Raw genomic sequence first — 20,671 nt, forward strand, 5'->3', positions numbered from 1 at the left:
CGGTGCCTCAGAGTTTTCAAAGTGCCAGGGCTGTCCTGTGATAGGAGCTCCCTGCCAGAGATTTCCTCAGGACCCCTCCAGCCACTTAGTTACTACTGGCACTGGGTACTCCCTCTGATCTTGAGCGACGCAAGCCTTGGAGACACAGAAGAAGACCCAGCGATGCAGGGAATCACATGTGGTCATGGATTTCTCTAGACCACGATTTCTCAGCTTCAACAATATTGACATTTGGGGCTGGAGCGCTCTTTGTTGGGGGGCTGTCTTGAACATTACAAGGTGCTTAGCAGCATCACTGGTCTCTACCCGCTAGGTGCCGGGTGCACTCCCCCACCCCCATCCATTGTGACAACCCAACATGTCTCTAGAAATGGCCACGTATGCCGTAGGAGTTCTCCACCAGGGTGATTTTGCCCCCCACCCCCCACCCCAGGGGCATTCCCGGAGAGGAAAGAGCATGAGGAAAGGTGTGAAGATGAGAACAGAAGGAAGGAGTGTGAGACAAGCAGTGTGGGGGAGAGAAAGGGCACTGGGGTTGGAGTCAGACTAGGCTTCTGATTCAGCGTCCTGCCTCTGCCATTTCCCAGATGTGTGACTTAGGTCAAACTGCTTCCACAGTCCGAGCTTCCCTTTCTTTCCCTCCCAAGATCCCCCAAAGTTTCATCAGGTCATGACATCAGCTTGAAGTTCAAGATCTCACTATTTGGATCAGATCCAGGTATGCACAAGGCTCTTGGGACATGGTTCCTTGGTTGCAGCAACCCCCCCCCCCCCATTATGGTTTATCTCTATCTGAAGACCTGTGAATTAAGAGTTTTTATGTCTACCACACACCTGTCCTGCAACGGTGAGATGGGGGTAGGATAGCCACAGTGGGCACTCCCATTTAGAGGGAGGAAAAATTGGGGGCACTGAGAAGTCACTGGTTCTTAGCAATTCCAAGTATGGTCAGCCAGGCCCTGCTACCTCCTTCCGTTGTAGAGTGTCATTAGTGCCACTTTTGCTCTCTGGAAGTGGTCCTCCTCTGTTCTTGGCTCTATCCTTTGGGATCTTGGCTCCGTTTTCTGGATCGCTCTTTCTTTTCCATGACAAGTGGCTCATGTTTTCTTAGCCTGCTTCCTGTCTATAGGAGGTTGGGGACCAGAGGCCTGTTTTCATCTTGAACTATCTCTATTTCTTTTCGTGAGAACGGCTGTAGTTCTTTTAAAAATGTTTCTGGGGTGCCTGGGTGGCTCAGTCGGTTAAGCGTCTGACTTTTGCTCAGGTCATGATCCTGCAGTCTGTGAGTCCAAGCCCCACGTCGGGCTCTGTGCTGACAGCTCGGAGCCTGGAGCCGGCTTTGGATTCTGTGTCTCCCTCTCTCTCTCTGCCCCTCCTCTGCTCATGCTCTGTCTCAAAAATAAATAAACATTAAAAAAAACTTAAAAATGTTGTTTTTGGTGTATCAGAATTTGCTGGACAGAAGCTATCCCCATAAATCTCTTTGAGATAGGCTCCTCTCAACCTTAGACTGAGAGTCACAATGCTTTAGGACAATACCGAAGATTCTTGGAAGCCCTGTTCCTTAGTAGACAGAATATCTCTGATGGCACCTTTCAGATGCTTAGAAAACTTTTGGTCCACAGAGTGAGTCTAAGAGGCCATGAATTAAATCTTTTTGAGATCTCAGCAAATGATCTAACAGCCACAGTGTTCATCTGGCTTTTGCTTGAGGGCATGGTTTACTGGCAGGGCTTTGAATTTGATCTTTGTTCTGCAGCCATTTCTTACTTTGAGAACCTTTTGCTGACTGGAAAGACTGTCCTTCTGAGTTGTGTTAAAAAGCCGAACATTTCCCTCCACAGTCCATCTCTGTCCTCTTGTGTTTTATTGTAGGCAGCTAGGCACCTTGGTCATTCTACCTGGAAACCCTGGACAGATCCCCAGCTCCATAGATGTCCTTTGTACCTTCCTTGTCACCACAGGCAATAGTACTGCCAAACTTGTCACCACTACATGATATGGGTCACCTTTTACAGCATTTAGTAATAACTTCTTTATTGTCCATCCAGCTTTCTCTAATGGTCTCCTGGAGGACATTCAGACTATGCCTGATGCCTGGTCCCAGAACCAGTCATGACCGAACCCAGGTTTGTTTGTCCGACGTGCAGCAAAGCCGATCATTGAGACGTTGAGTATGCAGAAAGGACAAGGTTTATTCAAGAGGCAGCCAAATGAAGAGACAGGATGACGGCAAGCCTCCAATCGACCTTGGTGAAGGGGGAGAGAACAAGTTTTTTACAATCATAGGAGTTGAGGTTGTGTGTGTATATATATATATATATATATATATATATATTAATGGAAAGGCAGGGAAACTTATGACTATTCATGAAAACAGATCGAGTGTGCGCCCTGAGCAAACATGCATGTAACATACATCCCATGTTCACTTGGGGGTGGACTCTTAGCATCAGAAGGAGGCAAAATTCAGCCCCTAATGTAAGAGGTTATTTCAGGACAAGGAGCAGGGACTGTGGGCATGCTCCGAGAGCGGGTATAAACCAGATGGGTTCATTGTCTCTGGTAAGGAATGCAGGGCTTTGCCTGTTCATGGGCAGGAACCATATGAGTTGACCTTGAGTCTAGGCTTCTGCAGAGACAGCTAGCGTATTTGTTAGTGGGGACAGAAAAGACACAGTAGCTGATTAGGGAGAAACAGTTCTCTGAAAAACAAGCTTTTGACTTTCTGTGAAGTTTCTATCTCCTGGTTTGACAATGTTACAGGTCTTAGGTTTTCTCGTAGTAGCACCCTCCTTCCAGGTACGGATTTCTTCTTCACTTATCTATGGCTGTTCACAAAGTATCCCCAAACTTAGTGGCTTAAAACAACAATATTTCTGATGGTCCCTGGGATGAACCCTGGATGATTCTTCTGTTTCATATTATTGGCTGGGGGCTCGGGGAGGTCCAAGTGGCTTCACTCATGTGGTTGATATGTGGCGCTGGCCACTGGCTGAGAGCTCAGCTGGGGCTGATGGCCAGGAGCCTCTGTCCTCCTCCACGTGCTGCCAATCCTCGTAAGGTCTGGGTGCAGAAACCCGAGAGTGCCACTTCCACCACATTCTATCGGTCAAAGCAGTCAGAGGCCCCGCCCAGATCCAGGGGAGGGGCAATGAGGATTGATGGGGAGTGAGTAGCACGTACAGAATGGGGAGGAATAGCTGGGGGCCATTTCTGAAGACAGCCACCACAAGAGGATTCAGTGAGACCACGCAAATAAAAGTTTAGAGTGCAGTGTGGCACATAATTGATACTTGACAGCTGCCATCATTATTGTTATTACGGTTACTGTGGTATCATAATGGCACAGCATTTCGAGCCTGTAAACAGCAGGAGGCAGGGTAGGGTTGTCGAAAAACCTGGGTATTGCAGGGCACCTGGGTGGCTCAGTTGATTAAGCGTCCAACTTGGGCTCAGGTCATGATCTCATAGTATGTGAGTTCGAGCCCCGCGTCGGGCTCTGTGCTGACAGCTCAGATTCTGCTTCAGATTCTGTGTCTCCCTCTCTCTCTGCCCCTCCCCTGCTCACACACACACACCCTCTCTCTCAAAAAATAAACATTAAAAAAAAAAAGAAAAAGGCTGGGTGTGGAAAGTCTGGAATTTTGGGGGTTCCCGTCCTGGTTTAGTCACCAAGAGTGCGTGGTCAAGGCTTTTCAGCTTCTGGAACCTCAGTTTCTCCATGTTTTGGGGTGATAACTGAATGAGCACTCACTCCCGCTGCTGGGCAGGGCCAGGCAGACGCCGAGGGACTGTGACTCTGGGTATGATCACTACCACAGCTGGCCTCACCTCAGGCTTGTCAGCCCACAGGGGCCTGACATCCAGATAGCTCATGTTCCTCGCAGTCAATGCGGACTTTCCAAAGAGGAGGCACAGGGCTCTCTGTGAAGCCTGGAATTGGCCCATGCCATCTACCTCTGCAAGATGATGTGAAAAGTGTCTGGAAGGAAGTAGGAATGAGGAATGATCGCGGGCAAAGCTTTTCTGGGGTGGAGTTGGGGGTGGGGGTAGGAGTGGGCCGTGGAGGAAAAGTATAGACAGGAAGGGCTCATCTTAAGCTTTCTGATGACACTGGAGAGCGGTCCCCCTCCTCCCCACCAGCCTTAGGACTTATTAGAGTTCCTGGATTTTTCCATGCTCTTCCCTTGTCTGGAGCACATCTCTTCCTCCTGGTTAACTCCTTACTTATGTTTACTTTCTTGCCGTAAGATGTAACCTTCCTGGAGGACAGGCATCTGTGATTATTTCCATCACTTCCATGAACCCTGGCTTGTATAACAGTCCTTGGTACATATTAGATGCTCTGTAGTTATTTGTTGATTGAATAAACGAACTCCGGCTCTTTCTTTAGGTCTCGGCTTCAATATTACTTCCTTCAGGAGGTAGCCAGCTTTCCCTGGCTAATGTTCCCCAACTATGCTTCTCCTTTGCTCCTAGTACCAAGGCCCAGGCTTCTTTGTGGCTGCACCTGTCGTTGTTGGAGAGGTGGCAGTGGTGATGGAGGAGGTGGGGCTCAGGGACCCAGGAAAGGAGGCTCTAATAGACGGAGAGTATGCAGCGTCAGTCCTGCCTGGTGCCTTGAACTGGCAGGGTGGAAGAAAGGCACATCCCGTCCAGAGGCATGGGGTCTCCCTGGGATCCTCTGGGGCACCTGGATGACATCTTAAGGCTGGCAGTCCTTATAGTATCCTTCTTAAGTCCCTGGGGAGGGAGTGTTATGATCCCAGAGCAGAGTTCAGAGTCACTGCAGAAGAAGGTCAGAACTGGAAAGGCCCTTGCACAGCCCCTGGGCCAGCCCTCACTTGACATGTGTTCAAGGCATCCTGAGCCAGAGGCGGGGAGGAAGGCAGGGACGACAGGGAGTGGGGAGAGGCGCTGAGATCAGTCAAAGCCAGATATATAGGACGGGTGTGCTGTGTTCAGGAGTCTGGACTTCATCCTGAGGGCAATGGGGACCCACTGAAAGGTCAGACTTGTGTTTTATAAAGACCTCTGGCTGCTGTGGGGTGTGGGCTGGGAGGCAAGAAGACCGGCACTCGAGCCAGGATGGTGGGGGCCTGGAATGTGGGTGGTGGCAGCAGAGAGAGAGGAAAGGGATGGTTTAGAGGGGTACTTAGGAGATAGAAAATGAAAGCACTTGGGGGTTGATTGGTTTTGAAGGTGAGAATGCAGGCATGGGGAGATTATAGGTCTGGGCAAGTGTGTTAATGATCTTGACAGGGGACACAAGAGGAGGCTCTGGCGGGCAGAGAGCGAATAGTGAGTTCAGCCTGAAGGTCTGTTGGCTTAGAAGAGTCTCCAGAACTGCCAAGTGGAGATGTCTTGTAGGAACTGGGGCAAGTGGGTCTGAAGCTGGGGAGTGAGGTCGGGCATCGGGAGAGTCATCCGGACTCGGAAGTGCAGCTGGGGGATTTTAATCAAGGAGGCCATTAACTGTGGTGGTAACTGCAGGCCAGAGACTGATGTCATTGCCCAGGCAGTGTGTGCCGAGGTGAGAGAAGGGCCCCAAGGCACCTGAAAGTTCAAGGGCAAGGTTGTCTGGGTGAGGGATATGAGCCAGGGAGAGGTTCGGCCTGGGAGCAGCTGAGGGCCTGAAACAAGGCAGAACAGGCAGAAGAAGGTAGTGGAGGGCCTGAGACTCAGGGCTCAGGAATGGGGAGGGACAGAGGGCCACAGGGAACCTAGGGGGCTTGGGTGAGGAACCGAGAGGGCCCCAGGGATTCCAGGAGGGAGTGAGGGAAGGTAGCGGGTCCTCGTAGGACAGCTTGAGGAGATGGGTGGGAAGGAGCAGGGCCTGGAGGAAGAGTGGCCAGCATGGGGGCTGGGGACAGCTGGGGCAAAGGGACAAATGAAGAGGGTCTGTGAGAAGGAAGTAGACTGCACAGGAGGGCTGGGGTCTGAGGAAGGCTATTCCAGGCCTCGTTCTTCCTGAATGAGGTTAGAGGCCTCTCAAGCTTTTCCTCCTGAGAACTCCTCCACTCTTCCTGAATGGAGAACTGGAGAGATCAGGCCATGCGGGGGACAGAGGAGCCCTCTCAGCCTTAGGATTGAAGCTCTGAGGTATCTGAGGATGAGAGTAGTGTGGAGGGGAGCTGAGGAAATGAGTAGATGGTATGCTCTTACCAGCTACGGGGCTTTTGAGGAGGCTGTCCCAGGTGCTGAAGAGGTGTGTGTATGGGGGGGGTGGGAAGGATGGGCAAGAGGTGGGTGTCAGGGGTCTTATCTCCCCATGTTTGATGGGCAGCAGTGGGAATGGGGTGGGGTGGGGTCCAAACTGACACAGGGCGGCCACCTGAGGTGGTTGCTGCTGTGCTGTGTGGGTGGGTGGTCATGGTGGTGGGGAGGGGAGAGAGTGAGGGTGTACCAAGAAAGTGGGGTGTATGTGAGGGGCAAGGAGGCTAGAACCAACTGCCCCAACTGCCTTCCAGCCAACACCATGACCTCCTTTGGTTCCCTTCAGAACCAGTCAGAAGAAGAAGTCCCAAACTACCTGGCCAGGGGAGGATGCCACTGTCTGGGGACGGGCCCTGCAGGTGTCCAGGTCCTGAGACAGCTCAGATCTGCCCCAGTCTTCACAGGCCCGTGGGGCCGGGGCGCTCACCGGTCAGTGGACATGGGCTCAGGCCAAGAAAGCAAGATACCACAGCACAGAAAGCAGGTCCTCCAGTTTATTGGGAAAAACAGGAGACAAGAGACCAGAGAGGCAGGGGAGGCCTCCAGCAGTGCTCCTGCCAGGGAAGGAGAGCCCTTCTCCCTGGGAGGGGCCAGAGGCCAACACAGCGGAAGAGAAGGGTCCATTCCCAGGCAGCAGCCCCCTCCAGTAGGACAAGTACGAGCAGAGGAGTGGCTGATGGGAAAGAGCCGCATGGTGTATTCTCAGAACACGAGGGGAAGAGCTACCGAGGCACCGCTGTTCTCAGCTGGAGGTGGAGGCAGGGGCACATCTGGCAGGCAGGAGGGGCTTCTCTGGCTCTCTCTTGGGGACGCCTAACACCTCCCCAGCCCGCAGGAACCCCCTCCACAGGTGGTGTTGAGCTGGCCGCAGGGCGCACACATTCCGGTGCTCACCGCCAGGTTCCCGCTGCAGGGGGCGTTGCACGCGCTGCCGGTCACAGGCCGGGAGCCGGACACGCAGAGGTCCCCACAGACGACCCCGCCCCGGGAGCTGCTGACGCCTGTGGACACAAGGGCACAGTCGGGAGGTCTTGCTGGTGGCCACCCCATCTGGCCACCTTCCTTCGGCCTCTCTGATCTGCCTAACCCTCAAGGGAAGGACACAAAGGGCCTTCAGCTGCATGGAAGGAACCTTCGTCGGAGAGCCAGGAGCCCTGAGTTCTGAGACTCATTCTGCTTTGCGACTTGGGCAAGTCCCTTCCTTTTTCTGGTCCTCGGCTTCCTCACCTATACAAGGTGGCGGTTGTATTGAGTGACATCTCAGGTTCCGTTCTGCAGTGACCTGTTATTCCCCTACCCCATGTATGCTGGCCAGTTCTTCCTGCAGGCTAACCTTAGCCGCTCCTGCTGCATGACCAACCTACTACCATTTACTGAGGGAATTAATGGAAACGCTCCCCGCAGTGTTTCTATATGCTCACAGCCAGAGAATTCTTGTTGCCAACAGGAAATTTTCCTTTTCAGGGCTCAAGATACTTACAGACATTCACAGCTCCAACACCTTCACACAGCCTGAGTGGAGAAAAGGTAAGAAAGGAAAGAGAAAAGTCAGGATGAGATCCTCAAATTTCCTCTAGGCGGGAAGGGATCATCTCAGGTCTATTTTTGGTCTATATTTATGCCCTTGTATACCTTTTAAAAAGTATCTTTCTGGCAGTTTCAGCAATGCCAGGCCACACTATTTGGCAAGCAGAGCATGGGCTGGATTTCAGCTCTTATTTGCTCTTCAGGTGGCTGCCTTTGTGCAGTGCATAGCCTGTACAACCATACATGGCATACTTGGATGGGTCCAGCTTTAGGAAAGGGAAGGTTATCTTGGGCAGTCGCATGAGGCCAGTGTCACACTTTGGCCTGCAACTCCACCCTTGAGCAAGGTAACCTCCTAGAAACCAGGCAATGAGTGGATCTTGAAAGACTTGAGGATGGAAAAATTTGAGGATGTTCTAAACTGAGAGAGTGGGTATCTTGGTTCTGGACCTGGGTTCTCTGGGACTCTAGACCTCACAGTGACACTTGACCTTCATTTTTCTCTCTGGATGCTATGTCCAAGATCCAGTCCTTTGAAACTTGGGATTCCAAGACCCCAGAGTCTAGCTTGGGGTCAGTTCTTGGGACTGAGACTGGGATATGGAGGAATCAAAGGTGGGCAGATCTAGGCAAGTGTAATTCCTGGGGCAGCTGGGTTGGGCCTCACCTCTGCTCCTCGCCCTCCAGCAGCCGCCTGTAGGTGGCGATCTCGATGTCCAGGCCCAGCTTGGAGTTCATCACCTCCTGGTACTCCTTGACCAGGCAGGCCATGTCCTGCTTGGCCTTCTGCAGGGCGGCCTCCAGCTCGGCCAGCTTGCAGCGGGCGTCGCTCAGGGCCGCCTCGCCCTGCTGCTCAGCCTGGGTCACCGCGGTCTCCAGCTTGGTGTTCTGGGGCCCAGGAGAGAACAGAGTGGGTTATGGTCCTGGGTGTCTCGGTCCATTTCCCTCATGTGTCCAGTCTCTCCCCTCCCCCAGCTGGGGACACCCCAAGAACAGGCCTCTCCCCTTCATTAACGGAGTCCCCCTGAGGGACCACAACCAGGGACATGAGCCATGCAAATGGGCTGGATCATGAATGGTGAGAGCCAGTCGGGGCACACATTGCCTGTGTGGCCCTGGGGAGGCCCCAGGCGACCCGTACCTGACACTTGGCATTCTCGACCTCGGCGGTCAGCCTCTGGATCATGCGGTTCAGCTCGTTGATCTCCTCCTTGGTGCGGCGCAGGGTCTCCCCGTGCCGGATCACCGTGGCCTTCATCTCCTCGCACTGGGGGGGGGGGGGAGGGGGGGAAAGCAGAGGTGCTCCTGAGCTCAGGATGCAGTTTCCCTCCCATTCAGACACCACAGATGGTCGGGAGGTTGTACAGTGCTCAGCCTGTGCAACTATACATGGCAGCCCTGCCCAGCGATTATAACTTGAGAGCTGTGTGGCATTCTGTTACTATCCCACGGGATCAGAAACTCCAGACAAAAGAGGCCTTCTTAATAAATACTTGGCTTCCCTCGTGCTGCCATGTCTAAGAGACAGGTGTCCTGTGCCCCTCACCTTGCTGCGGTACCAGGACTCGGCCTCAGCCCGGCTGCGGCTGGCGATGTCGTCGTACTGAGCCTTGATCTCGGCCACAATGCAGTCCATGTTCAGGTCCCGGCTGTTGTCCATCTTGACGATGACCGAGGTGTCTGAGATGTGGGCGTGGAGAACGCGGATCTCCTGCGGGGGTAGGAGTGGGGAAAGAAGCAGAAGCAAGTTATCTGTGCCTTTTGTCACTCGCTGATGCTGATGCCTGTACTTTCTTTGACCTATTTGGAGCCAAAGTCTCCTATGCGGAGCTGATAATCCTCTGATGAAATTGTAGGACTTTATGTACAGTTAAGAAATTCCTTTTAGAGGAAGATGCAACCACTTTTCAAATGCTTGCTTCAGGGACATTTAGGCCCCTGTGAACCTGGGCTGCTTCCCGCTCTGCCAGAATGCTGTGGATGCTTCCCAGGGCCCAGACCCTGTGTCAGGCCCCATTCACATTCTGCTGGGCCAAGTCTATAAAAGAAGGCTATTGGTTGCCAGAGAAAACAGCTTAAGGCTGTGGGATGCTTTGTGTGGGCTGGCCTGGGGATTGTCCTCTCTTGCCCCTTACTAATCCCGTCCCCTTTTTGTTCTCCATTCCTCTGCCTCCCTTCTTCCCTCTCCTTGCTCCCCTGCAACCTTCCAGCCTCAAGCCTGGGTTTCCAAGTCAGCAGGCCTCTGGGGGGCTGGGCAGGGGGTTGGGCATGCGCACCACGGCTGAGAGCTCCCTCACCTCCTCGTACAGGCGTCTCAGGAAGTCGATCTCCTGGATCAGGGCCTCCGAGTTGGCCTCCAGGTCTGACTTGCGGAGGTAAGCGCAGTCCACCTCCTGTGTGGGGTTCAAGGGGCTGTGAGGCCAGCTGTCCTCAGGGCGCTCTGAGGGCTTGGCGGCAATGTGGCGGGGCAGTGAGGAGGGGGCAGCCAGGGACTCAGGGTGGGGCTGGGCTTCTGGCACTCACCTTCTTTAGAGCCACAAACTCGTTCTCCGCTGTGGCCCGAAGTGCTACCTCTTCTTCATACCTGAGGTGGGAGGGAAGAACAGGACGCTGCCTGAGCAGCTCTCAACTTGGCCATGAAGCACGCCTGATTCCTAGACCCTCTCCCTGCTCGTCCCTCCGCCTCCAGAAGACGTGGGGCAGGACCAAGAAGAAGTCAGGCTGCCTGTCCAGGCCTGCTGAGATACACTGGAGAACTGAAGTGCCCATTCTCACATCACCTCTGATCTTTTCGGTGGGGATGGGGGGGAGGGCAGGATCTGGAAGCTTGGTGTGTGCACACGTGCATGAGTGTGTGTGCAGAGGGTGGGGGAGTATTTTTTTCACCCAGGGCTCCATTTTCCTTTCTTCTGCCCCTGGCTTTGCTATAGATAATGGGAACCCCTCTCAGTCATTCCCCCTTCTGGGCTCAGCCAGTACCAGTCAAGCCTGCCACTTCCTCCTGCTCTGTGGGCAAGGCCAGCTCCAAGCCAGAGGCAGGGAGTTTGGCGGTCTGGCAAGTTCATGGCTGAGAGTGCTACTAGCCACCCCTGGAAACCAGCATCCTATAGAATACCCAGTGTGCACCCTCTGTATCCTGTGTCACACTTTATGACAGATGGCCTGTGCCGTGACCGTATCAGACCTGCTTCCCAGCAGACTGCAAGCCCCACGAGGACAGGCACTGTGTCCACGCCTTGCCCCTGGATTGCCTGCACCCTTCTCGGTGTCTGCCTGGCACCTGGTAGGCACTCAGAAAATGCTGGTTGAGTCAAGGAGTAAACTTGAGAAGCAACGTCCGGGACCTTGAAGGCTAGATTCAAAGGCACCGGGGGTGTTAATTTTTCTGGGGTCGTAAGAGAAGTGTCTGGTAGATGGAAAAAGGGAGAAAATATCACTTCCCTGACCTGCATATGGGAAGGCCAGGTGAACTCCATCTCCCAGCGGGCCAGGACCCACCTGCAGGCCCCATGTGCCTCCAGGAAGGACAGAGTACAGATTCTTCCCCGTCCTCAGGCAGAGTCCCAGCCACAGACCCAGACACTGCTCCCTGCGCTGGGAGCTTCCTTCAAGCCCTTTCCTGAGCCAGCACCTTCCAGCACTCACTTCTTCTTGTAGCCCTCCAGCACCTCCTGCACGTGGTTGAGCTCCGAGGCCAGCCTCCCGCTGTCGGCCTCCACGCACTCGGCCTCCCGCCTCAGCGTCTCGATGTAGCCCTCGAACAGGGGCTCCAGGTTGCTCTCGCAGCACTTGCGGTTCTGGTAGAACTGCCACTTGGTCTCCAGAAGCTTGTTCTGCTGCTCCAGGAAGCGCACCTGCCGCCCAGAGGCAGAGCCTGAGAATTTCTTCTTACAGGATGGGGGTGGGGGGCAAGAGGCGGGGATCCCAGCACCAGCACCTGCAGGCCCCCAACTCTCAGACCCAGAGTCCTCCCCGGCCGGTGTAATGTCAAAACCACACCAGGGCTTCATCAGCTCCTCTGGAAGTCCTTCCTGAGAGCCCGCTTCCGTCTTTCCTGGGCCATTACGGGCTGCCACGGAATGTGCTAAACTATGCCGAGCCCAGACTCTGCTGCTGCACGTGTCCTCGGGCGCAGCAGCTAACCTCTTTGCAGAGTGGGAGGCTAATGCTCACTTCACTAAAGGGTTTAGTGAGCCTGGGCACCTGCAGGCTGGACAGCTACTACACAGGGCAGCTGTGGTTGTCGGCGTGCAGATGGGCAGGCCGGCCTTTTTAGAAAGGCTGCCTGCAGAAGTTGAAAAATAATGTATGTGCCAATCATTGAAACCTTACAACAACAAGGCCATTAGAATGATAGTCACCCGGGATTTGAGGGCAGGCCTGCTCTGTACTCCAACCCTCCCGTTTTACAGGTGCAGAACTGAAGGCCCAGGGATGTTACCTGACTGCCTGAGACCTCACAATGGCAGAGGAAAGACTCAAAACTCTGCCCCACAGAGGGCTCTTCTCTTGCTAGAATAATCAGACTATTGGGCCCCGGGTAAATTTCACCTCCATCTCCCTGCCACGAGGCTGGCCCGGCCGGTCCATTTCCTCATTCAGATCCCTTTGTCTCGAGACTGCTACAACCCTGCTAAGTCTTTTCCGGTACTGTCCTTGGTGTTTCGTGTTGGTAGGATTTCCAGACTTTTTGGGTCCTTCCTGGTGAGCATCTCTGTAGAGTGACTTCTTTCCAGCCTGGCTCCAGAGAGCCCTCCCCAGCCCCAGAACTGCTTTCTAGTTGGAGAGTTCTCCCTCGTCCCCTCATGGGGAAGATGGCTGCAGACTTGAGCCAGACACTGACATCTGCTGATGGGTTCAACTGCGTCCAGACCATATACTGCCTGCCCCCCTATAAGGCTCACAGAGTGGGGATTGTTGTTCACCCCTGGATCCTGAGCCCCAAGGCTTGGATAAACCACTCTGGCCCCGACTCAGCAGCCAAATAACCAGGTAGCAGAGGAACAGCTCTGTGTGATCTACGACCGTCCTTCCAGGCAGTCTTCCACTATTGTGTGGGGAGGACCCCCTTCCCACGTAAACGGCTATCTGACCTCAAACGCATTGACTACCCACCTGGCAGCCCTGTGCTCATGAGGAGATGTTCTCTCTCAGCACTAAAGTTTCTGTGTCTAGTTCTGCTTACGTGGTTTCAGTGTGTCTTCCCCATCAGATAGGCAGCTCCTGATTCTAGTCTTTCTGTCTGTGTCCTAGGGGTGTGACTGCTTCCCCTTTTGGACTTGGCTGGGGATTTCTGTGGGCAAAGGCCTGTCTCGGACTCCCTCCTCAGTGCCCCGCTGGAGTCCTGACCACGGTTCGGGTTCAGGGACGGTGTGATCAAGGACACCCACCTTGTCGATGAAGGCAGCGAACCTGCTGTTGAGACACTTGATCTGCTCCTTCTCCTCATGCTTCACGCACTGCGCATTGGGGTCGATCTCCAGGTTGAGGGGCGTGAGGAGGCTCTCGTTGACCGACACGGTGGTGATGCAGGGCGGGCTGGGACCGCACACGCCGCCGGAGCGGTAGCCGAAGCTGCGGCCGCAGGAGCCGGCGCGGAAGCCGCCGCAGACGCTGTGGCTTCCGAAGCCGCCGGTGAGGCCGCGGTAGCAGGAGACGCCGCGGTAGGGGGCGGCGGTGATGCAGCAGCGGCCGGGCCGGGGCCCGCAGGCCGACATGCAGCTGAAGTTCCTGGGACCGAATCCGCAGCCCACGGAGCTGAAGCCACAGGTCATGTTGGAGATAGGAAGGTGTGGGAGCAGTGGAGAAGTTGGCAGAGGACAGAGCCAAAGGCTTGTGCTCCCTGGGCTGTGGCAGGCCCTTTTATGCGCCAGGGGCAGCTGGCATTAAAAGGGGCAGCAAAGAGACAATAGCTGTGTTTTATTGGCTTGGCATCACCCCGGCCTCTTAAGAGCCAACCAGGCTTGCCTCTTCAGTGTAGCTGTGTCAACAATCCACAGCCACAGGCCTGTTTCATCTTCAAAGCTATTAACAAGCTTCCTCATGGCCTCTCCCCCTCCCATTGCTACTGGAAGCGGAGAAAGGGAAGGGGTCCTGGAAGCATCAGTTGGACTCGACGCTCTGACTACGGGGAATGGGTGCAGGGACCTGGGGTGGAGCCTGCTCTCGTTTCTGGAAGGGTCATCGCTGGGCTATGGGCCTCGGACCTATGACCTGGCCTCAGGGTGGATGGCTAGCGTGCCCCAAGGAGCGGGCTGTGTCCCAAACAACTTCTTGTTCTAGGAGGCTCCTTTGCGTTCTTCTGTCTCTCCAAAGTGTGTCCCTTTCTCCACTGTCAATATCAGTCTCTCCCGACCTGTTCCTACCCAGAGCCTAGTCAGGGAGGGCAGTGGGGGTACAGGTTTGGGAGGGAGTGTGGTCTCTGCACTTTGGGTATTCCCAGGAAGACGGGCCACCGGACACCAGCTGGGACATGGGAGAAACTGAGTCAGAGAGTTCACGAGAGAACCGGGGCTGTTCTTCGGAGTTCTGGGTCTTGTTGCTGGGGGATTAGGGGGCAGGAGTAGGAGTGTAGAATTACCCAGAGCTATAGAGATTGATCAGGGAAGACCACCCGGAGGTGGGTTGAAGAAGGACTGGGGTGCGGTGGGGGCAGGGTTGGGAGGAGATGAGAAAGGAGTCTGGCTTGGATTTGGAGGCCAGGCTGTGTAATCATGCACTCTCTCATTCATTCAGAAAATTCTTATGTGTGCCAACTGTGCACCTGCTAGGTCCTGGGAATCCAGCAGAGGCCTGAGGTATTTGGAGGTGGGAGAGGGCGGCATGCGCACAGGGGTGGCAACAGTTGGCCAGTGGGGAAGGAGGAGAAGCCAAAGGTGGAGAGAAGGTCCTGAGATGCTTAGACTGAGTTGGGATCTGATACGGGGCTCCGGGGACGCTTTAGGTTGTCAGCAGGGAAGCTGAATGATGAATATTGGTGGGTAAGCCCCCACTAGGAAGGATGAAAGGTGCTGGAGATGGGGGGAGGGAAGTCACCAGCGTCCTGAAATGGCATCACTTCCTCTCCTCCGAGGACTCACGCCATGAGAGGAAGTGAGGGGCTCATGTGGCCATCCCAATGGCCAATTTCTCATGATTTTCCCCCTCAATGCTTTGGGCTAGGACCACTGATGGCTTTGGTGGGTGGACAGTGGGACCAAGCCAGGAGGTTCCTCAAACCTGTGGATCTGAGCTCATAAACCCTTCCAAGAGCAAGATTCTTGACTGCCTTTGTACTTGAGCATGGCTCCTTTGATGGACCTGTTTACCGACCAGCCACAAGCACATGCTGACCCAGGCTGGGCTAAAAATAGCCCTCTATGCAAAAGGGCCTCCTCACCTATTGCCCTCCTTAGTCCTCTCAGGGCAGGTGGGTCACTTATGTCCCAGGGTAAAGGAAGGCCCGTCTTTTCTGGGAAGGCAGGTGATGGTGCTATGGAAATCTGTCAGGGGCAGGGTAACATCTTAATGTATCCTACTTCCAGCCCCTCCTCTTGGGCCCTATGGAAAAATTTTCGTAGACTCTCGCGTGTGGAGTGGGAGCTCTGCGGGTATGGGCTGTGAGGTAGGGGCTTCTGGGGTGAGAGACACCCAAGAAGGCAAGGCCTGGGGAGGAGCTGAGTGGCTGGTGGTGGGATTTTGGAGCGCTTCTGTGGGAGGCGTGGCCGGTGGGTACTTTCACGCTGAGTGTTGGCTGGGTTACACATCTACCAGACATCCGAGGAAGAACCCGCTCTTTCGCTCCTCTTGTCTCAACTGGAAGTGCTGAGCACCTGGAAGGTTCTCAGTGCATGCCCAAGGATTACATGGGATTTAATTCTTGGTAAAACGCTGAGGGAGGCAAGGCGCTGAATCTCGCAGGAAGCACTCTCTGTTGCCGTGCTGGTGATTGCACCTCTGCGCTCTGACCCATGCCATCTGTTACGACCCACTGGGCTGGTGTCGAGTTGCACGCTTCAGTGAGGGTCTCAGTGTAGACACACCCACTTCCTTGGGCTGGGGGAGCCATGAGTGTGCCCAGACCCCTGTCCTGACTGGAGATGATGCCAGTGTGGACTCTGGAGATAGAAAGGCATGGTCTGAAGCCCGGCTCTACCGCTGACTAGCTTTGTGACCCCGGGCAAGTAATGGTTCCCCAGTTTCCTTACTGGTAAAATATGAACAGAGATCCATGCCCGGCTGGGAGGGATTGAATGGGTGCCTGGAGGTGGAAGGCGCCACCCGCACCTTCATCCCATACTAACAAGGTGACTGGTCTTGGTTAAGCAGGCCCTTGCAAGGCATAGTCTATACCGGCTGTGAAGTACCATTCTTGGTAAGCAGAAAACAGCCCAACAGCTTTACAAGGCAGTCACGGCCACATCAGAAAGCTTTAATCAGAGCACCTATTTGTAAATGGCTGAGAACAAAGAGAATTGCGAACTGGGTGAGCCCTTGAAAACAGACTTAGACAGGAAGCCGACAAAGGGACAGCAGCCCAGCAGGTTGCTTCCGTCCACCTGGGCTCCAGGCCCTAACCGTGGGCTATAAAGGCTCTGGTCGAGCCCCAGGCTGGTTGGGTCACCCAGGCCTGTGCCCTGAACCTGCTCCCCACACAGCTGGCCTGGGTCGGCCTGGGGGCTGACTGGTCCCTGCTGCCCAGAGTGACTGCTTCCCCTGTCCTTCTGGACCTTTGATTCCGGCCTCCCTCCCTCCCTGGGATTGTAAGAACCCCTTGTCCTTATTTATAACTGGGGTTTTCTGGCTGTCACCTGCCTGTCTGGCCCACTGGTTCTGTTGGCATTTCTTGTTACCTTCATATCAGCAGGTCTTCTTAATGGATTTTTTTAAAAAATGTTTTATTTATTTTTGAGAGAGAGAGAGTGGGGGAACATGAGCAGGGGAGGGGCAGAGAGCGAGGGGGACAGAGGATCCGAAGCAGTCTCTGTGCTGGCAGCAGTGAGCCTGATGTGGGGCTCGAACCCACAGACTGTGAGATCATGACCTGAGCTGAAGTTGGGCGCTCCACCGACTGAGCCACCCAGGCGCCCCTCCCCTTAATGGAGTTTCGATAAACAACACTTTGATGAACACGTGTAAGGTATATCTTCATGCACGTAGCCGCCAATTTCTTTAGGAATATGGACCTCCCGGGCCTTGTGAAGATGCGACGAAGTGGTGCGTGTGACGGCACACGGGACACTGGGGCTGAGCGTGCACCCGCCTCCTACCCGGCGTGGGGGATCTCCTGTGCCTTGGTTCTCCGACCTCGCTGCCTCCAGTTTTGCCTTCTGGCCTTGAACTCACAACACACCGGCCCGTGAGCTGGAGCTGACGAAGCGTGGCACCCTTATGTGTTCCACAGGTGTTTATCAAACACGTACTAAGTACCTGAGGGTAGAAAGAGGAGTTTAATATACATCCCTGTCCTAAGGAGCTGACTGCTTGGTCGGGTAGGTTTGTAAGCAGGCACAAGTTATGTGGACAGTACTTAGAGTAGTTTTTCGGGTCAGTGCACGAAGGACGGTCGATTGACAGAGTGTGTCTTGTCTCAGCGGCCCAGGGAGGAGCTCTCCGTGAGCTGGCGCAACCAAGGAGGCTATGGGAAAGCTCAGGGCAGCGGATGAATACGGGGAGAGCTTGGAGGGTGTCACACTGAAGGATGAACTTCAGGCACACTCCCGTAAGACTGGGGGCAGGGCAAGAATGCCTACTCTCAAGGCCGTGCTTAACGTACGGGAGTTCCTGGCCAAGAAAGTAAATATGTGTCAGCATGAGAGGAGAACTGGCATTGTTTGCACAGCTACAGGGAAAACAAGGGGCGCCTGGGTGGCTCAGTGGGTTAAGCGTCTGACTTCCGCTCAGGTCATGATCTCACGGTTTGTGGGTTCGAGCCCCGCGTCGGGCTCTGTGCTGACAGCTCGGAGCCTAGAGCCTGCTTCGGATTCTGTGTCTCCCTCTCTCTCTGCCCCTCCCCTGCTTGCGTTCTGTCTCTGTCTCTCTGTCTCTCAAAAATAAATAAACATTAAAAAAATTAAAAAAAAAAAGAAAACCAAACAAAATCAACTGATAAACTATAGAAATAATAAGACAAGAGGAGCAGTGGCCTTGTGTGCAGCAGAAGGAAGCTGGGCCAAGCTGGATGATAGACTGGACAGTGACAGGGGACAGCGGGTAAAGGCAGATTAAGGCAGTTAGAAACGGACGTACTTACAGGCCGCACAGGGTTGAGTTAGAACATGTCAAAACCATTCTGCTCCGGTAGATCAGACACACTCCGAATGCGCTGCTGCTTCCTTTCCAGTCGTGAGCATGTATGTGAGGGCATCACACGCATTGCCTGTGATGTGGAGAGGGACGGAGGGGGTGGGGTGGGTACAGAACGAAGGGAAGAGGTGAATAAAGCCGAGAGGGGCTTCTGTGGGCCGGCAAGGACGCCGTGCCGAGAGCAGGAGCATGCCACAGCCTTACCCCTCTGCCCAAGGGGTCCAAAAGCGCAACTGAAGATAAGATAAAGAAAGTGGGGGAGGGCCTAGGAGATGCGCTAGGAGGGCTTTGCTGTGCCAGCCTGGGGACAGGGCTGAGGAACCGTCGGATGCTTTCTGCTCGGCCTTTGGTGCCCGGGCACGTGTGTCTTGGAAGCAGATTTTGAGCGAGTTAAGACTGTCAAGGCATAGGATAAACTGGGGGAGGGAAGCCTGGCATACAGATCTGTTAGGAAGTTAACACATGGGGGGGGGGTGGCTGCGGGCCGCCAGGGAGGGTGCACCATGGGGTGCTGAGTACTCGCAGGGAAGCTGCTGGAAGCGTGAAAAATCCAGGCAGGGAAGAAGAGCCGGGGAAGCCACACTTTGTGCTCATTAACCTGGGAAGGCTTCCCAGAGGAAAGGGGCTTTGGGTGGCCTCTGCCGCCAGGGTAGGGCGCCCTCTAGTGGAACAGTGTGGCAGTCCCGGCAGTCCAGACACGTCTCTTCTAAGGAGCTTCTGCAGCAGTGGGGTGGGTGACTCACACAGCCCTGTGGGTTTCTCTGAGCCTCAGAGCTCAGGGTTTTGGTTTGTGAAATGGACCGCACGTCATGCAGGTGTGATGCAGCTGGATGGGCTCCAGGGAGAAGACAGGAAAGGGCTAATTATAAGTGTTTCTGGGCCAAGTTTTCTTCCTGTTTGTCTCCTGAAAGTCCTCCTTCTTGGCAAGGCTTCTGAGCTGTTGGACTCGGGGAACCCTGCAGGGGGCGATGTCCCACTGCGCCCCCCGGGGCGGGGGGGGGCCCACCCCAGCCAGGTAGCTGCTTCCCTGTCCCATGGAGCAGGTTGGAAAGCCCTGGGAGTGGCTTTTAAGTAGGGCCCGAAGCTGAGCCCCCTGTCACTTCAGCCCACTGATTGTCCTCTTTGGGCACCCCATGACATCAGCCCTGTCCTCACTCAGGGCCTGCCGGTTCGGCTGCCTCATGTGTGCCCTCCGCTCTTCCCCCCACTCCAAATCAGCCTCCTCTTCCTCAACACTCCTCACAGGGCTGGGTCTCGGGTCCCCGGAGCCCTGACACCCCTGAGAGTGTCTTGGCCAGCACTGGTCCCCTAGAAGCAGCGAGGGGGCTGTGACCGGTCGCTCTCCCTCTTGTGTGGTCTGAGCAGCAGAGGGCAGGGCTGGCCACTGCCCTGGACACCGTGCGTTTGTAGGTGCCACCTGAGGATGCGGGAGCTCCCTGGGACAGAAAAGTGAGCTGTTCCTGCCGAGCACTGCCCAGGCTGCAGATGTGTGAGTAAAACAAACTTTTTTAAATTTTGAGAGAGAGAGTGTGTGTGTGTGTGTGTGTGTGTGTGTGAAATGGGGAGAGACAGAGAGAAGGAGACACAGAATCTGAAGCAGCCTCCAGGCTCCAAGCTGTCGGCACAGAGCCCGACGCAAGGCTTGAACTCACGAACTGTGAGATCATGACCTGAGGCAAAGTCGGACGCTTAACCGACCGAGCCACCCAGGCACCCCAACAAATGTTGGTTGTTAAAGCTGCTGAGTTTCGGGGTGGTTTAGTACACAGCTACGGTTCCCGGAACAGATGTCTTGGCTAGATTTCATAGTCTGCAACCGCTTCCTATGATGAGACTCATCTTATTCCAGAATTTAAGACATTTTAAAGTCATGGCACAATTTCAGTTTTTTTTTTTTTAATTTTTTTTAACGTTTATTTATTTTTGAGACCGAGAGAGACAGAGCATGAATGGGGGAGGGGCAGAGAGAGAGGGAGACACAGAATTGGAAGCAGGTTCCAGGCTCTGAGCCATCAACCCAGAGCCCGACGTGGGGCTCGAACTCATGGACGGCGAGATCGTGACCTGAGCCGAAGTCGGACGCTTAACCGACTGAGCCACCCAGGCGCCCCCACAATTTCAGTTTTAAGCTCTGCTCCAACCTCCTCTCTCTCCCCACCCCTAAACCACCTGCCCCTCCCCCACACCCGGCCAGCCTGTTATGGCTCTAATGGCTCGGTTCATGGGGCACAGTCTTTTCATGGCCTCCTTCTTTTTCGAGATTTCCAAACATGTGTTGTGTCGCAGGAGGTACTGTCACACAGGGCTCTGCCTCGGTGACAGCTGGTGGGGGCGGGAGGCTCCATGGCCGCCATGTGGGTGGTGGCCCCACATGCCTGTTGCTCAAGGGTGGCTTTCAGTGAGGTCCCCCAACGCTGTGCTGCCTTGTGACCTGTGGCCACACCTTGCCTTCCATGCTACTGGGCGCTGACAAGGCCCGACCCTTCCGTCTCCACTCTCCACTGGGTAAGCTGGTGACCGTGAGGGGTGGTGGCTGGGTCCATGTGTAGCTTCTTAGAACGTGGGGGACTAATGCCCTTTTGTGCTCAGCGTTGGGACTCGGCTGCCGTTCTGGGACCACAGGAGAAATCTGCTGGATCTC

At 54.7% G+C, this 20,671-nt stretch overlaps 1 protein-coding gene across 1 annotated transcript; it reads right to left on the reverse strand.

Moving 5' to 3' along the window:
* Window positions 1–6,838: 6,838 nt before the first annotated feature.
* On the reverse strand, window positions 6,839–13,520 carry LOC102968303 (keratin, type II microfibrillar, component 7C). The gene is made up of 9 exons (XM_042990823.1): window positions 13,137–13,520; window positions 11,392–11,600; window positions 10,270–10,330; window positions 10,044–10,139; window positions 9,293–9,457; window positions 8,888–9,013; window positions 8,414–8,634; window positions 7,700–7,731; window positions 6,839–7,220 (listed from the first exon to the last, which is right to left on the reverse strand). The coding sequence occupies exons 1-9, from the start codon at window positions 13,518–13,520 to the stop codon at window positions 7,033–7,035; spliced, it is 1,482 nt and encodes a 493-aa protein (XP_042846757.1). The 3' UTR covers window positions 6,839–7,032.
* Window positions 13,521–20,671: the final 7,151 nt, after the last annotated feature.

Source organism: Panthera tigris, chromosome B4 (assembly GCF_018350195.1).
Source record: "Panthera tigris isolate Pti1 chromosome B4, P.tigris_Pti1_mat1.1, whole genome shotgun sequence".
Lineage (NCBI taxonomy): Eukaryota > Metazoa > Chordata > Mammalia > Carnivora > Felidae > Panthera > Panthera tigris.